Below are 20,482 nucleotides of genomic sequence, written 5' to 3' on the forward strand. Positions count from 1 at the left end.
CGTCCTTGGCTTGCTGGCAGAGTCCAGATGATGCTGTAGTCAGCGTGCAAATGGACAAGAGCAGCCCAAGCCCTCTGACCACGTTTCTGCCAGACATTGAGGACCTGGTGTGTGTGACAGCAGTGGCCTCGATGCCCCCAGCACCTGTGCCAGTCCTTGCTCACAGTGAATATTTGAGTATCTGACCCAGGTGACCCCTGCCCTGTCCATCCAAGGCGGGCAGCAGTGCTGCTTCCTTGCACCAGCTCCTCTGCACCAGCCTGAGCCTCTGGGCCAGCGCTCGGCTCCTACTCCAGTCCCTTTTGGTTTTCACTCCTAAACATGAGGTGTTGAAGGGCTCCTCCAGCCTCTGGAAAGGCTCCCCAGAGCTGGGGTTCCGCTGAAGTCCCATTCCTCACCCCTATCCCAGATGTCAGCAAGGGAAGGGGCCTTAGAGATTATCTAGTCTGCACTACCTTCAATGGCCAGGTGCTGAGCCCACGAGCATGATCTGTCCAAGGCCTCACGGCTGGAACTAAAAGTCACCTCTGCCTTTCCAGAAGGATCTGAGCCTGCATGAGACAGATGCCAACTCAGGGCAGAGACCGATCTTCCTGTGCACCTCTCCCCTGTCCCAGTTTCAGCATGGCTTGGAAACAAGCAGGAATTCCCTCAATGCTACTTGGCAGCTCCAGAAACAGTTTGTGATTCTAGCAACTTAGCTGGCCTCCATTTTTAAAAGAGACATTTTTTTTCCATTCCTTTTAATTATGAAAGAAAACCAAGTTTCCTATAGAAAACATGTGAAAGTCTAAAAGAAGAAAAGGTCACTCATAAAGCTGCATGTGCAAAACTTTAAGGTTTTGGCATAACTGGGCTCGTGAAAAGAACCCATGCCTAAGACAAGTAGCTGCCGCCCCATTTGCCCCTCTCGGGTCAGCACTGGCTCTGGGCTGGCGAGGAAGTGTGGGCAGCCGAATGGCTGGGTGCACGTGGGCAAGAGGGTTGTGCCCTGGGCCTCAGCCAGCTGCACCAGCCCCTATGGCCCTGTGAGTCCTGTGGCTACAGGTGAGGCCAAGACTGCAGGTGCACAAGGGAACCTCCACCCAGCAGGAAAGGACTGAGGAGGCATGAACCCCAAGTCTGCCCCTATTGGCCAAGTCACTGCTGCAGCATGAGGCTTTTCTCTAGCACTGTGCCCCCACCTACCCCAGGCAAAGAGACCAGAGGAGGAGAAGGACTCTTCCCTGACCCCAACTCGGGGCATTTAATGAGGCCAGTCTGGGCTTCCTGCCAGCCTGGAATTCCAGAGAGCCTTCATGGTCCAGCGACGCTGGGTGGGATCACAATGCAGCCCCCATGCCAGGCAAGGCCTTCTTCCCGCTGCGGGCCCAACCTGGTCCTCACCCCCTTGCAGATAGGACTCTGATTGTGAACATCAGGGGATCCTAGCGTCCTTCAAATCCCTTTTGCTCTTCACAGCCCTGAATATAAGCACCTGAGGGGAGGATCCGAATCTCAACACAGATCAACTGCCTGGCTGCAACCACCATCCACACTTTGCTGGGTGTATGGAGGGACAGAACGGACACATGGGAGGGAAGGGAGGAGTCGGAGGCGTTGATGCAGCAGGTAGAAGGGGCTCCCGAGTATCACGAGCGCTGGGAAGAACCTCTCACGGCAGCCGATCCAGCTACACACTGCAGGGCAGGAAAGCAGGCTCCCACTCTGGAAAACTGTGTGGAGGTTCCTCAAACAGTTAAAAATAGACCTGCCCTACGACCCAGCAATTGCACTGTTGGGGATTTACCCCAAAGATACACATGCAATGAAACGCCGGGACACCTGCACCCCGATGTTTATAGCAGCAATGGCCACGATAGCCAAACTGTGGAAGGAGCCTCGGTGTCCAACGAAAGATGAATGGATAAAGAAGATGTGGTTTATGTATACAATGGAATATTCCTCAGCTATTAGAAATGACAAATACCCACCATTTGCTTCAACGTGGATGGAACTGGAGGGTATTATGCTGAGTGAAGTAAGTCAGTCGGTGAAGGACAAACATTATATGTTCTCATTCATTTGGGGAATATAAATAATAGTGAAAGGGAATATATAAGGGAAGGGAGAAGAAATGTGTGGGAAATATCAGAAAGGGAGACAGAACGTAAAGACTGCTAACTCTGGGAAATGAACTAGGGGTGGTAGAAGGGGAGGAGGGCGGGGGGTGGGAGTGAATGGGTGACGGGCACTGGGGGTTATTCTGTATGTTAGTAAATTGAACACCAATAAAAAATAAATTAAAAATAAATAAATAAAAATAAATAAGTAAGTAAGTAAGTAAGTAAATAAATAAATAAATAAATAAATAAATAGAAAGCAGGCTCCCACTTAGGAATGAGAGAGAGCTGGGGGGGGGGCAGGGAACACACGGGAAGCCAATTTTAAAACAGGTATCTTCATGACAAGTTACAGAAATTGACCTTTATTTGTTGTACTAAAGTCTGTTTAACTTTTGATACAAAGTAAGGTTTTAGTACAGAAAATCCCAGTCTGTCAGAACAGTACCTGTGCACACTGTACCATCACAGTCCCGCCCGGGCCGCGGCTCAGAGACGCAGCCCCGAGGGCGCCGAGCAGGCCCCCAGCCAGCCCACCGTCTGTTGGTGGTCTGAGCTAGAGGAAGGCGTGTACCTGTGAAATGAAGGGCAGAGCTGAGGACTGACACACATCTCTGTGAACACCTGTGCAAGAAAATAGATCCCTTTAAAAAAAAAAAAATGTCAGCTACGCTACAATCTAGTGTCTAGAATTACAAAGAATAAAATGAAATCAAAGATTTCTTGCTAGTAAAATGAAATGTTAGGAACAGTATTAAAATATAGGTCCTACCCCAGTGACACACGGAGCCCAGTACAGTACCTATTTATTAACAGGACGCACAGTTTTAAGGAGGAACCACATCAAATCTTCAGCCAGAGATATCCAGCATCAGAAGTGCAAAAAAAAAAAAAAAAAAAAAAAAATTCCCAAAAACAAAACCCCAAAGACGTCCTTGTGGGGTACTGTTTATGCCAGGAGTGCTGTCACCGAGACTAGATCCCCAGCTTCTGAGAGCGGGGACACTCATCATGACACTTCCCCTAAGAGCTCGCAGTTCCCAGTCTGAAACATGAGCATCTTCCCATCAGAGAGAGCTGGTGTGCCTGCCCCCGTCTATGGAGTTTAAGAATTACCCTGCAAAAATTGCACTGAAAAAGCGGTCACTATTTACAGAAGCTAAGGAGGACCCAGTGGCACGTGCCAGCCCTTGGTTAACACCCTGCCCAGGACAACGGCACGGCGGTGACCTCAGGGAGCCCGGACGGCCCAGGTAGCAGGCGGACGTAACAATAGCAGACAGAGAAGAAATGAGAGGACACGGAGGGCAGGAGACAAAGCCTGCAAGCTTGCAAGACGCCCAAGTGGCCTTCCTGGCGCAGGAGGGGAGGACACGGCCGCTGGTGCCTCCGCCCCACAAAGGCACTGGTCCTGCTACCACAGCACGTCTGAGCCCCTGCCGTCACGGTGTCCTTCCAGGAGAGGTGCCACCGGGGAGCGGGAAGTGTCTTGAAGCCCTGGTCCCACTGACAAGAACCTCCCAGAGCAGAGTGGCCCCCAGCGAGGTTCCAGAGTTGTTTTGCTGAAAGCAGGAACGAAACCCAACACCAAAGCAACACGGGACGTTGACAGGGGAGGGCAGGGCTGGGCACCGGCAACATGGAGCCGTTCAAGTAAACATAAACAACCAATACTTAGAAAAGGCTTGTAAACTTGTGATCTGAAAGGTTCTCTTTGCAGCATCTCTGGTGAGCTGGCTAAAGAAAGGGTGGTGTTGAACCCCTCTATCAAAAGTCTTTTGTGGTTTTTTTTTTTTTGCTTTGTCTTAAAGCACATGTGTGAGAGGAACAGTCTTCTGGCCTGAGCCCGGATCCCGTTCACCTGTGGCCCTCGAGCTACAGAGGGGGTGCTTCTGGAGTCCATGTGCGTGGATCCTTCCCCTCTGTGTTTATATACAGATAGACGTGGACTTTCAATCGCTAAGAAGGAGCTGGGCCAGACGTTTAGGCCGGCAGACAAGCCGCAGCCACTCCCGGCATGGCAATGGCACCCTTCTACAGCGGGCAGGCTGGAATCCACAGGACCTTATTTTGTTCTTGATTGACCATTGCCAAGATTTGAGTGCAAATGCTCGACAGGGCTCCTCCCTGGATGACCCCTGCAAAAGAGCCCCCAAACACACATCACTGAGCTCAGAGTCTGACCCCAGGATGCAGGCAAATAAAATACACCTGTTTAGGTTTCCTGATGGGAGCTACTTGGCCTGCCTTCCTCGCTCTCTTCCATCAGCAAGAAATCGGGGAAGAAAAGTAAGAGTCAAGTGCAAATAACTTTGGCTTTTTATCTGTCCCTCTGCTCAGCTGTTCGGTAGGATACTGACAACGTGGGCTCACATGAAGGCTGGGGTTAAATTTTGTCAGGTTTTGGAGCCCCTGTAACAGGGACGATCAGGATCTGACCACTCGCATTAACTGCACGCCCCGCGCTGGGTCTTCCCAGTCTTCCAAGGGGGCGTCTGGCACCCCGGAAAGCAGTCTGGGGTTATGCAGTGATGGCCCAATGGTAGCCGGCTTCTCCAGAAAACAAGGAGTTTAAGGAGCCAGCGCTTCCCAAGCAAGATGACATGTCCCAGCTATGGCCCAGCCCTGCTCTGCAGGCCTTCAACACCATGGGTCCTGGAGATACTAGCCCAGGCTCCCTGTGTGCCCCACGGAACAGGGCCGGGAGACTGAACACGCCCGGACCGCCTGCCACAAGGTATGGACAGAAATAGGGGGCGCTTAGAAACTGCTGTGGAAATGTGACAAGAGTAATTTTATGTCTGTTGAAACTAATAAAAAGTCAAAAGCTTATATTTTGTAAGTTTTTAATTTTTCATTTCTCTAGTATTAATATATTTGGCTGATACTGGCTTACGATGGATTAGAGATTAAAACTCACACATACAGAGAAGCTCCAAGCTTGGTTTTTGAGACCAACTGTTTTTGCCTGAGACACAGGAAACTAGATGCTAACAGTCTCTACCAGTGAATTAAAATCACTGTCCCTGCCTCTCTGACCCCAGTGTTGTTAACCCCCCTACAAATAACTGATTTATCAGAGGTTGAAAGCCACAAAGTACAATGGCAGCCAACAGATTGGAGCCATGCTTCTTTTGGTTTGCTGTCTTTCAAAGACCTAAGCTGTTAGGAGTGGAGCTTTTTCTTCACCAAACTCTATGGCTATACCAGAGGGCCCTGAGAGCTCTCCTGCACAGCACTGGTGCCGGGAGACAGATGGGGAGAAATCTGGGGGACGGGGCCAGATCATAACATGAGGCTGAAAGCAGGGAACTTTACTTGTCAACCTATAACACTCCTGATGTATTTTATTTGCCCTGCACCTGCCAGCAGAACAGCTGTGATGCAAGTGGCGGCAGCAGCACTGGCCGGCATCCGGGAAGTGTGGGCTAGTACCGTCTCCCGTTAGCCTGCGTCCCTCCCCGCTGCCTGCACTTCCTCCAGGCCAGAGGCGCACCTACCTGTGAAGTACCTACTGTACTCCTGTTCGATCTTCTGAGCTGTCTCAAACTGCTCTTTGGAATGCCTCTGAGTCACCTTGTCCTTCAGGTAGATGGGGTCTCTCTGCTCCCTGTCAGACATCCAGAGAAGCAGGCTGAGCGTCTCACCTCCCCAGGCCCTCCTCCTTCCTTTGTCCAGAGTAACAGGACCTCCATCAACAGGGCCCCAGGCGCTGCTGTCATAAAGCACAGCAATGGCCTGCAGGCCCCATGGGGAGCTCTGGGCAGGAGAGGGGAAGGCAGGCACCTCAGCTGGCCCCCAGGTACAGGTACCAGAAGCTTGGAAGCACAGAGAGGTAAAGCGGAGGGGGCCTTGACAAGCTGTCGGCCCAACCAGTACAGAAACTGGAGCTCCGTGACAGTAAAGGCTCATCACATCCCAAGCCAGCTTCTCGCAGACCTGGACCCAGCTGGTCACCTAGTTGCTGCGTCCTTGTGAGCCCCCGCTGAGAGGCAGGAGAAGGAGAAAGGGGGACAAGATGCACAGGGAGTGACGCGGACAAAGCTGCACTACTTAGGAACGTGCGGCATCACACAGGGCAAAGGGTGGTGGGGAGCAGGACTGTGCCTGGTTAGCACCACCTGAATGAGCGTGCGATGGGGAGGGTTCCTGCACCTACTGCCCATCTCATCCTTCCATGCCCACCCCACTGCCCCGGTGTCTGAGCCAGCAGCCCCATCGCCACCAAAGCCCCCCCTCCCCCGGAGCCCGTCACCTACTTGATGTGTTTGGCGCTCTTGTAGTGGATGAAGATGACAATGGGGTAGATGTGCATGTGGTGCAGCCGCTCGATGGCATGGGGGGCGATGTCCAGGAGACAGTGCCGGTTCTAAAGGGGATGATGAATGAGGAGTCAGGGCCCGGGCCCTAGAAACACTGGAGTCCTTCTGAGGACACCTCCCGCTGGTCTCTGCCACTGACGGGGCCAACCTATCTCCCACGCTGCTCCACCCCACCGTATAAACGAGCCCGTGAGGCCCTCCCCATGAGTGAGGCAGCAGGACCAGTCTACTGTGAAGACCGTGCAGGAGGAAGCCGCGGAGAGCTTTACTCCAGAGAACCTCTCCATGCAAGCTGTCGAGTCTGATGGTGGCCAAGGCCAGAGCCAGGGCAGAGCGGGGTCTGGACGGCCCATCCCCAGCCAGCCTTTCCTGCCTCTGCAGACCCAGGGAACATCTCCAAGCCCTGCCCAGCCCGGCCTCAGAAGCCTCACTTCTGTCAGACTGAGCCAATGAAGATGTGCAGACAGCAGGGCCTGCCCAGGGAAGGGGACTGTGCCATGTGTGGCTGTGACTGAAATGCCCCAGGGTCCCCGCAGCCTCCAGCAGGAGTGTGAGCCATAGACAGACCATGGGCACGCTGTGCGGCTGCCCCTGATCCCTGAAAGCTCCACTGTGGGAGCCTGGCCGTGGGCTGGCTTTCTAACTTCCTGGGGCACACCTAGCTGGAGTGCATCCGCTTCCTCTGGGCGATCCACACTCACAGCTGTCAGAAGCCACCTCCCTCATCCAGGGAGGAGCAAACCAGAGCCTTTCGAGGTGAAATGAGCGCCCTGAGAAGGACGAGCCCGAGGAGTACACCCTCAGCAGCTTTTCTAATACACTACAGATTTCCCCACTTTTTCTCATGCTCCCTGGCAAATGGACCCCAGTACGTTCCAGAGCCTAAAGACACATGGAAACGCTCTTAACTCTTTCAGAGACAGGAGCCCTGAAAAGTGGAAAGGTGGGTGCCCTGTCCCTAGAATAAGGCCCACATAAAGTTCCGCATACACGCTGAGCAGATGCAGGACCCTGTTGTAGAACCCCCCATGTGGGGGCTTTCCTAGAGTTCAAAGCTCTCATCAGATCCCGAGTCCTCAGAGGGAAAGGGGTGACGCATGCACAGGGACTGGCGGACCGTTTATGACAATGGAACCACACAGAAGCAAAGGGGGCAAACCCCGATAAAGGCTAACTTGGACTAAGGTCACAGGCGAGCTCACAGAAGGCCCAGGAGACAGACGCATAGGGCAGAGGTCCAGAGGCACTGGAGGTCCAATCCCAAAGGCTCAAACCCTAATCCTTGGTCTAAGCAACAGGTACCTTTTCTGTGATCTCCTTTATGGAAGCCACTGTGGTCACGTCGAAATGGCCACTCCTCCGCTTGTAGTCGACAAACAGGCAGTCTTTGACGCCCCGCTCGATGGCCTGCTGGGAGGCCTTCATCACCTCTGCAAAGCACAGACACAGGAATGAGGATGCCCCCTGGCATGGTGAGCCGTCATGGCACATTCTAGGGAAGAGCACTGCAGAAGAGCTGTCCTGCTGTCCTTCCTTCCAGAGAAAGAAACAGAAGGCACCTGCTAACATGACCTGGGTCAGAAGGGCTCTGAGACACCATGGGCCCAGCCCTGGGAGATGGGAGGACATAGTCCAACAGGCACAGAGGGTGCCCCTTACCGAGGGGGCATCTGCAGAACTTGCTGGGTGCCTCATTCACCAGCATTTCCTTCACCACGTCCAGTAAAGGCCCCAGAATCAGGACAGGCCTCAGGGAGGTGCAGTCTACTTTCTGGACCCGCTGATAGGCGAGGCTCACTGAATCTGAGGAGAGAGGAGCAGTGTCACAGGCACTCACCTGGAGCAGAGGGAGGGAGAGAGGCCGGGGACCCACTGCTGCCCTCATGTGCTCACCCCAGGCAGGTCCACCCCTCAGTCCACAAATCCAGAGCCAGGCAGGGTGAGCAGCTTAGCACAGTTCACCTGGGGCCTGCCCAAGTTTAGGGCTGAGTCCCTACGTCCTAGGCAGACCAGGGCATGGTCACTCCTGGAGTCCAGCACAAGTGTCCCTGCTCTGCAAACACCCAATACAGCCAGTCTAGAACAGTCATTTTAGCCCTTCCTTCTGCCCAAAGTCTTCCTCACTTGTCCTGGGCCTGCTCCCCTCGCCCCGACTACCCATGCTCTGCTTCCTAGAATTGCAACCTCCCCGGCAGGTAGGTATGCTCACATGACCCAGACCTGCCTGAGCAGTTAGCAGAGGTGAAGCTCCCACTTCCTCACCCCTTTCCCAGGGGCTGAAAAGGACAAGACCTGGGGTGCTCAGCCTCCTCTGACCCTGCTGATGAGGATAACCTTTAGAAAAATGACAGAGCTAAAAGACTGAAGGGACTTGGGTCCCTGGAGGATCCCCAGAATGGAGCTGCCTTCCTGGAACCACAGACCAGCTGGGACTTTTACATAGTAGAGAAATTACACTTTGGCTACTCTCATCTGGTCTCAGTTCCAGGTGTCAAACCAAGGTGTCCCAGGTGATCTGTGTAGGACACCTCCACTTCCCCAAGTGAATGAAAAAAGTCCTTGCAGAAAGAGACGGCTTAAAATCAGTATCAGGCACCACGTTGGCACCTCGGAAACACTTTGGAAAGAATACAAAACAAGTCTAACCGGTGTCACAAGACAGCATCTCGTGAAAAGGCCCAATGACCACGCCAAGAGCTGCTCACAACTCCAGGCAACAGAACAAGAAATCCCAGGGAGCAGCAGGGGTTAAACAAATACTGTGCGGCCCGAAGATGAAGAGACTGGCAGCAGGCCCAGGAGGGGTGCAATGGAGCTGCGCCCCTGGCCGAGCACGGCAGGATGGTGGGGCTGAAGTGGCCAAGGGGAAAGGGCAAGGAAAGGCCCGGCCTGGAAGGCTGCACACAAGCTGTGCGGCCAGGCCTGACTGGGGACAGAAGGAGGGGCCAGCGTGGGACCCAGGAAATTGAACAAAAATCCCCTACCCCTGGACAAGCAGAGTAGGACTAACTCCATTTTGTGCTGCACCTGCCACCTCCTGTGTGACCCCCACACGACCTGCTTATTGCTTAATGCGCTGCCCCACCCTAGTCAAGCCGCTGGGCACACCCTAATCGGAAATCGGCTCATAACAATGTAACCCCGCAGTTTTGGCACCAAACTGCGCGCCGATTCTGACCAAAGTAATAGGCCAGCTCAAATGGATACTACAGGTAAGATGTCATTCAGTCGGCCACCTGTGTGTGGACCGACATGACTGTGCAACTTTCTGTGTATCCCATGGGCCACTGGCCCCTATAAAGCTGCTACGCCTCTTAGTCTCGGGGTCCAAGTCCCTGCTCCGCTGTGTTGGGTATACTTGGACCCAAGCTCGAACTTGTAAATAAACCCTCGTGTGTTTGCATCGGTGTCGGCTCCTCGGTGGTTTCTCGGATTCGCGATCTTGGGCACAACAGCCAGAGGCAGGGCTGCGCCTGGACAGTGTGGTGCCAGGTGCCGGCTGGGCTCCACGCGGACCAAGATCCTGGACAGAACTGAGCAGGAAGTGAACGGTCTCCCTCTTCCCTCACCCACACCTACACACGAATTTACTTTTTTAGGACTGATGACGACCCACATACACCTACACGACCTTCTATGCAGCGTTTCTCAACCTGGTGGCCAGCTGATCTGTTCTGGTCTGGTCTGCAGGGAAGGGTTTGGTGGCCACCTCTACCATCCAGAAACTCCTGTGTATTTCTGATTAAAGCCTCTGAGGAGTCTCAGGGCCAAGGACTTCCTCCAGGAGAAATTGGACACATCCTCTCTCTTAAAAATCGAATGTTACAGGGAAAGTCAAACGGCTTCTCTGACGCCTCTTCTCCAAGCCCTCCTGGTCCCCCCACCAGCCTCCTCATCACCACTATTAGGACCTGGAAGTATATCCTTTCAGATATTTGCTATTCTCACATGTTGATTTTTTATATACTCCAAAAAGACTACAAAGTATGCTTTGTGCATGTGTTCAACAAAAACGACCTAATAATGTAAACATGTGTCCCTCCTCTCACTCCATGTTATGTTTCTGGAACGCATCCCTGTTGATTCATACAGCTCTCCTGTATTCTTTCTGAACCTCGCACACATGGATACGTTGCTTCTCTTCATCCATTTCCCTCTGCGTGGACAGTAAGTCACTATGCCTTTGACTTACTGGAGCAAGAATCGTATTCTCCTCTAACGACTATTAACATTCCACGCAGTGGGATACCAATTTAGAAGATTCCCGTTCCTCCCTCAACAATCTGCTTCATTGGAAGTCCTCATAATTACAGAATTAGAGAGCTACAGAGCATCTCACAAGTCATTAAATCCAACCAGCAAAAATACAAAACTCCCTGGGAAGGATAACTGTACATTTAAATAGAGAATCTGGCAGTAACATAATATAGGTACTTAAGTCACTTTTAAATTTGGTGCAGATATTTAAAAGCAACGGCACAAAAGTAATTATAAATCTATGCTAATATATACATTGATATAAAATAAAAGGTAATAGGTGTCCTCAACAACATAAAGGGGAGGGAGACACTGAGGTGTAACATGGAATTTTTATATGAGACAAATTAAGTTGTTATCAGTTTAAAACAGACTGTTACAGGGTGCCTGGGTGGCTCAGTTGGTTAAGCATCCAACTCTTGATCTCTGCTCAGGTCTTGATCTCAGGGTCATGAGATCTCAGAAGCTCAGAGTCTCCAGCATGGAGACCAATGTGGGGAATGGAGCCTACTTAAAAAAATAATAATAAAATGGACTGTTATAATTTTAAGATGTTTTACATAATTGCAATAGTAACCAAAAAGAAAATATCTATGAAATTTACACAACAGGACATGAGAAGGGAATCAAAACCTGTTGCTACCAAAAAAACCCCAAAACCACAGAACAAAACCCAGCATAGCACAACAGATGGCAGCAAGGTTAGGAAAAGATGGACAAAAAAAGTTACAGGACCTACAGAAAACAACTCAAGTCCTCCCACATCAGTAATTACTTTAAATGTGAAAGGATTGGTTAAACAGATGAATAAACAAGATCCGGCTACATGCTAAGGGAAACTCACTTTAGATCTAAGGACACACATGGGCTAATCAAAGTGAAAGAATAAAGATATTTCATGCAATTAGGAATCTAATGAGAACAGAATGGCCACAGTTCCAGCAGACCAAATAGATTTTTAGGCAGAAACTGTCACAAGAGACAAAGAAGGACATTACATAATGATAAAAGGGTCAATTCTCCAAAAAGAGTCAACAATTATAAAGACACATGCACCTTAAGCTAGAGTTCCCAAATACGTGACAGAACTGAAGGGAGAAACAGACAGCAACACAGTATGCCCAGGCACTTCAAAACCACCACAGAGAAAAGAAGGGAAAAGCAGCGTGTGGACCAGATGGACCTCACGGACGTGCACACAACAGCCCACTCGGCAACAGCAGAGTACACACTCTTTTCAAGTGCTGGGGGGCACTCGCAGGACAGACCACTTGTTCAGCTACAAAACAAACTTAAGAGGACTGAAACTATGCAAAGTATCTTTTCTGACTACAAAGGAAAGAAACTAGAAATCAACAAAAAAGGAAAACAGGGAAATAGACACTGCATGGAAATTAAACAACTCATGTTCAAACCACCAAGGAGTCCAAGAAAAAAAAAAAAAAAAAAGAGGACAACTCAGGACATTTCTGGAGACAAATGAAAATAAAACCACAGCATACGGACACTTAGAGGATGCAGCAAAGGCAGTATTATGAGGGATGTTTGTAGTGGTAAAAACGCTGATGTTGAGAAAAAGGAAATCAACAACCTAACTTCACACTTGGAGGAATCTGGTGGGGGAAAAAGAACAAACTAAACACAAAATTAGCAGAAGGAAAGAATAAAGAGCAGAGATAGAGAATAGAAAAACAATTAGAAAGAAAATATATCAACGAAACCAAGAGTTGGTTTTTTGAAAAGATCAACAACATTTACAAACTTTTAGGTAGAATAATGAAGAAAAATGGAGAGAAGCCTTAAATCACTGAAATAAGAAGAAAGGGACATAATAAGGACTTCACAGCTTATAGCAAACTACAAACAATTAACATGTAAGTAAACCAGACAACCTGGAAGGAATGATAAATTCCTAGAAACATAGACTGTTATCACGACTACATCATGAAGAAATTAAAACAAACAAACAAACAAACAAAAAAAGCTGAAGAGAGCTATACCAAGCAAGGAGACAGCAAGTTATAGAAAACTTCCCCGCAAGAAAAAGCCCAGGACAAGATGGCTTCTTCACCAGAGAAGTCTACCAAACACTTAAAAAATTAATACGAGTCCTCTTCAAAATCTTCCAAAAATTGAAGAGGAGGGGACACTTCCAAATTCATCCTAAGACACAATAAGCAAACTGTAGACCAATATCCCTGATGAACGTAGAAGCAAAAATCCTCAACAAAATATTCGCAAACTGAATTCAGCAACACATGAAAAGGATCATATGCCACGATCAAGTGGGATTTATACCTAGAATGAAAGGATGGTTCTTTAAAAAAAAAAAAAAAAAAAAGATTATTTATTTATTTATTCATGAGAGACACAGAGAGAGAGACAGGCAGAGACACAGGCAGAGGGAGAAGCAGGCCCCATGCAGGGAGCCCGATGTGAGACTCGATCCCGGGACTCCAGGATCACGCCCCTGGGCCGAAGGCAGGTGCTAAACCCCTGAGCCACCCAGAGATCCCCGAAAGGATGGTTCTTAACATACGAAGATCAATCAGCATCATGGACCATAATAACAAAATGAAGGACCACATGATCATCTCAGCTGACACAGAAAAAGCATCTGATGAAATTAAATACCCCTTCATGATCAAAATACTCCACAAAGTAGGAATGGAAGGAAACTACTTGAACATATGTGAAACACTAGCCATATATGAAAAACCCGTAATGTCATATTCAATGGCAAGAGACAGGAAGCTGTCCATCTAACATCAGAAACAAAGGCAAGGATGCCCACACTTTCCGCTACTATCTCACACTGTACTGGAAATCGCAGCCAGGGCAATTAGACAAGAAAAAGAAAGAAGGCATCCCCTGTGGAAAATAAGTAGTACAATTATGCTTACAGATGACATGATCTTGATGTAAAAACCCAAGAGAACACACACACACACACACACACCCTGTTAGAACTAATGAGTTCGGCAAAGTTTCAGGATACAAAATCAAAACATGCAAAAATCAGTTTCATTCCTACACACTAACAATGTCCACTCCGAAAAAGAAGTGAAGAAAACAAACCCACTTACTATAGCATCACAGAGGATAAAATACTTAGGAATACACCTAACCAAGGAGGTAAAAGATCTGTAAACTGCAAACTACATAATACTGAAAAAAAAAAAATCAAAAAAGGTACAAATACATGGAAAGACATCCTGTGCTCGTGAACTGGGAGACTCGATATTATTAAAATGTCCACACTACTCAAATCAATCTATAGATTCAACGCAATCCCTCTGAAAATCCCAATGGCATTTTTTTTGCAGAAAGGAAAAAAACAACAAAAACAAGCAATTGTTATTGCCAAAAGGTGTCTGCACCTGAAGACATTCTTACATTACGTTTAAACATGTAAACATCCATTCTTAGCTCCAGGCCATATAGAAACAGATGTGGACCTACTGGCTGGGGTTTGCCTTCTGTGTCCTGACAGAGTGACAATGGGCCCCGAACGAGGGTGGGGTACACTCAACTCCCAGCGCCAGGGCCTTAATTTAAACAATAAAAATGGGAGCAGGGAAGGAAGAAACCAGCTGTCCGATCATCAGCTCTTGTTGCCCACCCTTTGTCGCCTGCCTGCCTGGGAGGGCAACATTCTAGAATGCTGGACACACACCAGCAACCCCATGAGCAGCGGTCACAAGAGCCTCCTGCTTTACAGGACAAAAGTACCCACTCCACAAGGGCAATCTGCCAGGGGACGTCTAATACTCCCTAATATGCCACTCCGGCCCTGGTGCAGTGCCTAGCCCGGGGAGATCTTGTAAGAATCATTCGTGGACACAGGAGTGAAGCCAGAGAAGGCCAAAGATCTGCAGAGACTGGAGGTCATCCCCAAACAGCCCATAATAACCCCAGAAGAAACGAGAAGCAACGCGTTGTGCAGAGACTGCTTCTGCCCATCCAGTACCCATCCTTCCTTTCTTCCCTCCTATAGAACCTAGGGTACTGAGGGCAGCACTGCGCCAGCTGAAACCCTGCAGATGCCAGTGGCCAGTGAGATGTGAGGAGATGTCGCAGGGTGGGACTCCCAAGTAAGTGGTTTAAAGAGGCACACTCAACTGCACACTTTGCCCCATCCTCCTTTCCTGCTGACTGAATATGATCTGATAGTTGGAGCTGCAATGTCATGTGCTGACCATGGAAGCCGTGCCCTGCAGACGGCAGCCCCTGAGGACAACGACCACCCCGATCGAGACAAGGACTCCTATGCAAAAGCAGGGTGGACCTCTATCTTGCCTAAGCCAGTGTCAATGGCAAACCTAATTCTGAGAGCCGCTGGAAAAGTGAGCTCAGCCACTTGCCTTCAAAGAGTGGAATGGTGTCGTTGGAAAAGGTGTCCAGGGCAAGGAGGTCTTTCCCATCTTTGGACCCGCTGCGTTTGTGCTTATGCTTCCTTCGAAAGAAGGATCTGCGTGCAGCCGCCGACAGTGTCTTTGCGGCGTTGTTGTCATCTTTGACCTCAGACATGCTGAGTCTCCTGGAGAATTCTTGGTCCATCCTGTGGTCACAGGGAAGGGTGGTCCTGAGAAGGGCCTAGTGATTGAGCATTTCCCACACACCCCGTCCTGCTCCGCCAGGACCCCAGACTCCTCCAATGCTCCTCGACAGATCTCTTGGTTACTCCACCCACCCACACCACTGAGGACCCCTTGGTACCACTGTTGTGGGGGACGCTTGCAGAGCGGAAAAATTTGTACTCAGGTGAGTGTCAAATGGAAGTGCTAAGACAGCCTTCACCTGGTGTCATGACAAGCGGGGCTTCCTGCCACAAAAAGGAGCGAAACATGGATGCACACCGACATGGAATAACCTTGAAAATGCTATGCCAAGCGCCAGAGAGCAGGCTCAGAAGGCCACATTCACAGGAAAGCCCAGAACAGGGACATCTACAGGGACAGAGGTAGAGTCGGGGCTGCCTCCGGTAGGAGGGGGCAGGAGAGACAGAAAGGCCGATGGGAGAGCTAACAGGGGCAGGGCCGCTTCTGAGCTGAGGAGAGTGCTCTGAAATGACACGGGGATGGATGGTGGCACACAGCTCGGAGTACACTGAAAGCCACCGAATTGGACACTTCAGGTGAACTGCATGGTATATGAGTGTATCTCAATAAATCTGTTAAAAATTAAAAAGTTGCATTTCCTAAGTTGCCACCATTCTCCCATGTAGCACTGACCTATGGGCGGCACTGAACTGCGCTAGGAGCAGCTTCCTGGACAAGCAGTTGGGGCAAAGCGTGCAGACCAGAAGCCAGCGTGCACGGCAGCGTGAGCCCCGATCCTGTGGGACAGCCCCAGGGCTGGCGCTGCCCCCTCCAAGCCCAGACATGGCCACTTACACGTATTTGCTGGGGATCTGCCCACGCTGCATCTTCTGGGCGTTCTCATCTAGCTGCCAGGCCATCCAGGACCCAAAGGTACCCTGAGGCAAGGTGTCATCAACGTAGAGGATGTCATCTTTCTTAAAGCTCAGCTCATGCTCCACCTCCGCCAGCCGGTCGTACAGGGCCCTGGAGCAGGTGACAGAGGGAACCGGATCAGGAGGGGGCTCTGGGCTGTGGAGGACCAACCAGCCACACACTTTGGCAGCCAGTCTCCTGGGACAGCTCTCCTGCTCTGCGCTTTCCCCGGACCACAATCAGGACCCACCTCTCCCATCCTGGAGGCAGTTCCCAAAGAAGGGAGCCTCAGCTTCAGTAACGGAACAAAGTTGTCTTGCCTCCCCTGAGACTGAGGCTCCCCGGCAATGAGGGCTGCCTCACACCCATCGGATAAAGAACTTCTTGCCAAGGACCAGAACCATATCCCGCCTTCCAAACGGGCCTTTATCTCCCGAGTCAAGGTCAACGGTTCCTACAGAAGGGAAACTCCTCAGGATGGAAATCTCATCTCCTACCAAGGAGGGTGGCCTAGAGACAGAGACCGTATCTCACAGTACACAACTGATTAGTGCTTTTTCCTTTCTGTGGCCTCAGAACTTAGGAAACACGAAGGAAGCTAGAGCCCCTCTAGAAAACACCTGGTGGCTGGGCTGGCCTGCACACAAGTCCTACTGCACTTTGGGCACGTGCATGCCTTGACACTCACACACCCTGCAGACGATCTGCAGCCAGGGATCGGGGCAGACCAGGAGAGGAGCACAGTGCACAGGAAAATGGGGCTCTGCAGCCTCAAAATTTCCCAAGCCCCAAACCCTAAATAGGGAGCCCTATGTGGTCCTACAAGTCCTCAAGTGAAGTTTTCCTAAGTCACATGCATCTCTCTGTGAGCACGTGGCTTGGGGCCCATGCAACAAGGACCATGGTCTCACTCTCTCTGTTGCAGAGACACTCACCAGGACCAGTCTCCTGAGGAAGCCCCTCCCCTGGCCCCGAATCCCTGGAACTCCTAGCCCCTGGTACCTGATGTAGAAGCTGTCGCCAGGCAGACCCTTGACCTTGGTGAACTCCTCAGGGCGGTACTGCACCTTGAGACGGACACTGTCCTTGGGCTTCAGCATCTCCACGTAGACCTCCTCCACTGTCCTGTTGCGCACATCCAGACTGCCATACTGCCAGAGGACAGGGGACTGAGGTCAGAGGGCAGAAGCCAGAGACGGCTTAGGCACCCTGACAGGGCGGTAGGGGGAGAAGGCAGATTTAAGATCCCCTTAACCGGGAATCTGCCTGCCTCGCCTCTGCAGGTAAGGCTGAGTCCTCTGCCCCCAACAGCTTCTCCCACGAGAAACCCTGTGCTAATCTCCCAGCAAGTTAGGGCTATGAAAACACAGCACTTCATCTTGTTGAAGCTATTTCTGTCTTTCGTGGATGGAACTGGAAGGTATTACACTGAGTGAAATAAGTCAGTCGGAGAAGGACAATCATCTTATGGTTTCACTCCTATGGGGAATATAAGAAAGAGTGAAAGGGACCATAAGGAAAGGGGGGGAAACTGGGTGGGGAGACATCAGAGAGGGAGACAAACCAGGAGAGGCTTCTGACTCTGGGAAACAAAGAGTTGTGGAAGGGGAGGTAGTGGGGGGATGGGGTGACTGGGTGCCGGGCACCGAGGAGGGCATGTGATGGGATGAGCACCGGGTGTTATAGGACATGTTAGCAAATGGAATTTAAATAAAAAATAATAATTAAAAATAAAAGCTACTTGTGTCTTTGAATTCCTGTGAAGTCCCCTTGCCCCTCAACAGGAGACCCAGGGAAAAGGGGGCCCCTCCATGAGAGCACAGCCCTGCTGCTGACATGGCAGAGCATTCTCCCTCCCAATTCCCTCCTGTCACCAGGGCCCTGTGATCCACCCCGAGGGTCCTGGCAGCATTCAACACCAACAGGGGCACCAGGCAGGAGGCCGTGCTCTCTGCCTCCCGTGCCACCGGCTGCTCAGAACTCACCTCGAGGATGAGGTCCCCCACCACAAGGCCGTCAGGGCCCTTGGCAGGACTGTCATCCTCCACCTCAGCCACAAACACCCCGTGCAGGTTCCCTCCACATAAATGGACTCCAAGCTCCAGCTGGGACTTTTTGATGAAGACCACACGTGGCTCTGGAGTCTTCTTGTTGGCATCTCCCACCATCCTTCAGGAACGAAAATAAAGTCCCTCAATCACACACGGCGGCGAGCTGGGTGTCAAAGACTACAGAGTCCCTAACGCCCTGACAGTTTTCCTCTGAGGTCTCCTGGTGTCCCATCTGGGCTCTGGTTCTAGCGACTTAGTGTACGGGCTGGATGCTGAGGTTTGTCGAGGTGAAAACATGGCCCCAGCTGAGAGAGCCAGCGGGGGATCGAACAGAAATAAATGCCCCTGCTTTCTGGCCCAGCTGTCAGTCGAGTGCCATAGGCGGCCTCTCTTCCCAGCTGGACTGCACTTGTTCTCCTAACCCTGCTCTGCCTAAGAAAAGTTAGAGCTGGCCTCACAGTCCAGGGCACCACAGACCACTTGGCAAGGTTTGCAGAGCAGCTTCTCTGGCCCAGGGACTGTGCTTAAGCATGAAGAGGGGGCCGCGTGCCGTCAAGGAACTCACAAAGCAGCAAGGGAGACACCGGCAAGCACGCTGGGAAGAGGAAATAGGACGGTGACGGGGACTGATGAGGGGACCTCAGGGGACAGGCCAGCTGTGACTCCGGCGGGCAAGTCCCAATGTGACGGATCCAGGGCAAAGAGCACAGGGCTGGCTACATTCCCTGGCCAAGGAAACAGCTCTGTCCAGGATGACAGGATGGCTGCTGCGTGCCTGCCTCCTCCTGACCTCTCTCCACACCCACCGTATGCACAGCTGACCCCTGCTCACCCTGAACGCGTTGACTTAACTGTCACTGCTCCCTGCCACACTCTCGCTGACTGCTCCGTCGTGGCCTGTACTGGCCCTCCCAGCACGTGCTGCACACGCCTGGACACTTGCCTGTCACCCTCTAAACCTGGAGCTCCCTGGGGGCGACTGCTGATGGTGGCCACAGCCCAGGGCCTGGCTGGGTGGTGACTGTGGAATTCTGTCTAAAGACAGAGTGAGAAAACGAGTAACTGAGAAAAAGAGGAGAAAAGGAGAGAGGCAGAGCTAAGAACAAGTCAATGAGAAAAAAAAAGAGAGAGAGAGAAAAAACAAGAAAGTGAGAAAGGGCAGGAGGGTGAGAGGAAAAAAGGAATGGCATGCTTCCCACCCCAAATCCTGACACCTGCTATATGGCCTGCAGCCCAGGTGACGGCAGCAGGATGAGTTGGGGCCACAGCCATGGCCGCCCACCCTCCCACCCCCCTGGGCCAGGGCGCACAGATGGGAGGCTCACGGCACGGATTTGCTGACCTGGAACTGGGGGTGCTCTGCTTGGCCTGGGGGGTGCCAGGGCCCTCATCCTGCTCCATCAGCGGGTCAATGACAGAGGGATGCTCCGGGGTGGGGGCACTGCTGCCCTGGAGAGCGGCGTGAGTACTGGCAGGGTCCAGGTGGGAGCTGGGAATGGAGGTCAGGAGGAATAAGGAGTGGCTCACAGTCCTCGGCTGTCCATGGCCACCCCCTCGGGTGGTGACCAGGGCTGGGCTCTGAACAGGGACTGGGTCACATGGCTCCGAGCCCCGAGAAGAGCAGACGTCTTGGGAGCTTGGACTCAGGTCGCTGACCCTGCAGGATCGGCCTGTCCTCTCCCCCTCACCTGTCCTCAACTTGGGGATCCTCTCTGAATTCAGGTGTCGGCCTGGAGGCCCACACACTCACTGTCCCTCTTCCTCTGTTGTACATCTTGTCCTTTCGCTGAGCTGTGCAGCGCTGCATGGCGGGGCATGTCTCCCCCTTCTCTCACATGCCTGGCAACCCACAGCTCAGGGGCAGATACAGACAGCGTGTGAGGACACTCTGCGTGAGAATCCCACCCTCAGGGCCTCAGTTCCTGGCTCCACACACCTGTCGGGGGGCTTCTTGCTCTGCATGCTTCCACACCCCACACCTCAGGTATCCTACTTCGCATCTTCCTCCTCCTATATGTGTTTTTTCCAAAATGCAGGGCTGGCCACCTCTCCACTTAGGGCAGCTGAATGGCCAGAACTCACAGCTGGCACCCTGGCTGCACCATCTGTCCTCCCCCGGCCCAGATGGCCCCCCTGGGGAGGCCCAGGCCCTCACCTGGACCGAGAGTGGCTGCTGAGCTGGTGCATGTGTGGATTGTACTGGGCCAGGATGGTGATAGTGTCACACTGCTGCCCGATGATGAGCCGGGCCTGCTGCTCCGTGGCACTCCGCAGGTTTATGCCGTTGAACTAGG

The 20,482-nt window shown here is 51.6% G+C and overlaps 1 protein-coding gene across 5 annotated transcripts in view; it reads right to left on the minus strand.

Moving 5' to 3' along the window:
• Positions 1-2,444: 2,444 nt before the first annotated feature.
• DLG5 (discs large MAGUK scaffold protein 5) overlaps positions 2,445-20,482 on the minus strand; it is a 119,439-nt gene continuing 101,401 nt past the window's right edge. For all 5 annotated transcript variants that reach the window (XM_038534453.1, XM_038534452.1, XM_038534455.1 and 2 more), the window contains 11 exons: positions 20,344-20,477; positions 19,531-19,677; positions 18,123-18,306; positions 17,140-17,288; positions 16,078-16,248; positions 15,046-15,242; positions 8,084-8,227; positions 7,727-7,854; positions 6,362-6,471; positions 5,603-5,712; positions 2,445-4,240 (listed from right to left, as the gene is read on the minus strand). In XM_038534453.1, coding sequence (XP_038390381.1) covers positions 4,137-4,240; positions 5,603-5,712; positions 6,362-6,471; positions 7,727-7,854; positions 8,084-8,227; positions 15,046-15,242; positions 16,078-16,248; positions 17,140-17,288; positions 18,123-18,306; positions 19,531-19,677; positions 20,344-20,477 — 1,578 coding nt within the window. In that variant the 3' untranslated portion in view covers positions 2,445-4,136. The remainder of the gene's footprint in view (positions 4,241-5,602; positions 5,713-6,361; positions 6,472-7,726; positions 7,855-8,083; positions 8,228-15,045; positions 15,243-16,077; positions 16,249-17,139; positions 17,289-18,122; positions 18,307-19,530; positions 19,678-20,343; positions 20,478-20,482) is intronic.

The sequence above is a fragment of the Canis lupus genome, chromosome 4 (genome assembly GCF_011100685.1).
Source record: "Canis lupus familiaris isolate Mischka breed German Shepherd chromosome 4, alternate assembly UU_Cfam_GSD_1.0, whole genome shotgun sequence".
Classification (NCBI taxonomy): Eukaryota; Metazoa; Chordata; class Mammalia; order Carnivora; family Canidae; genus Canis; species Canis lupus.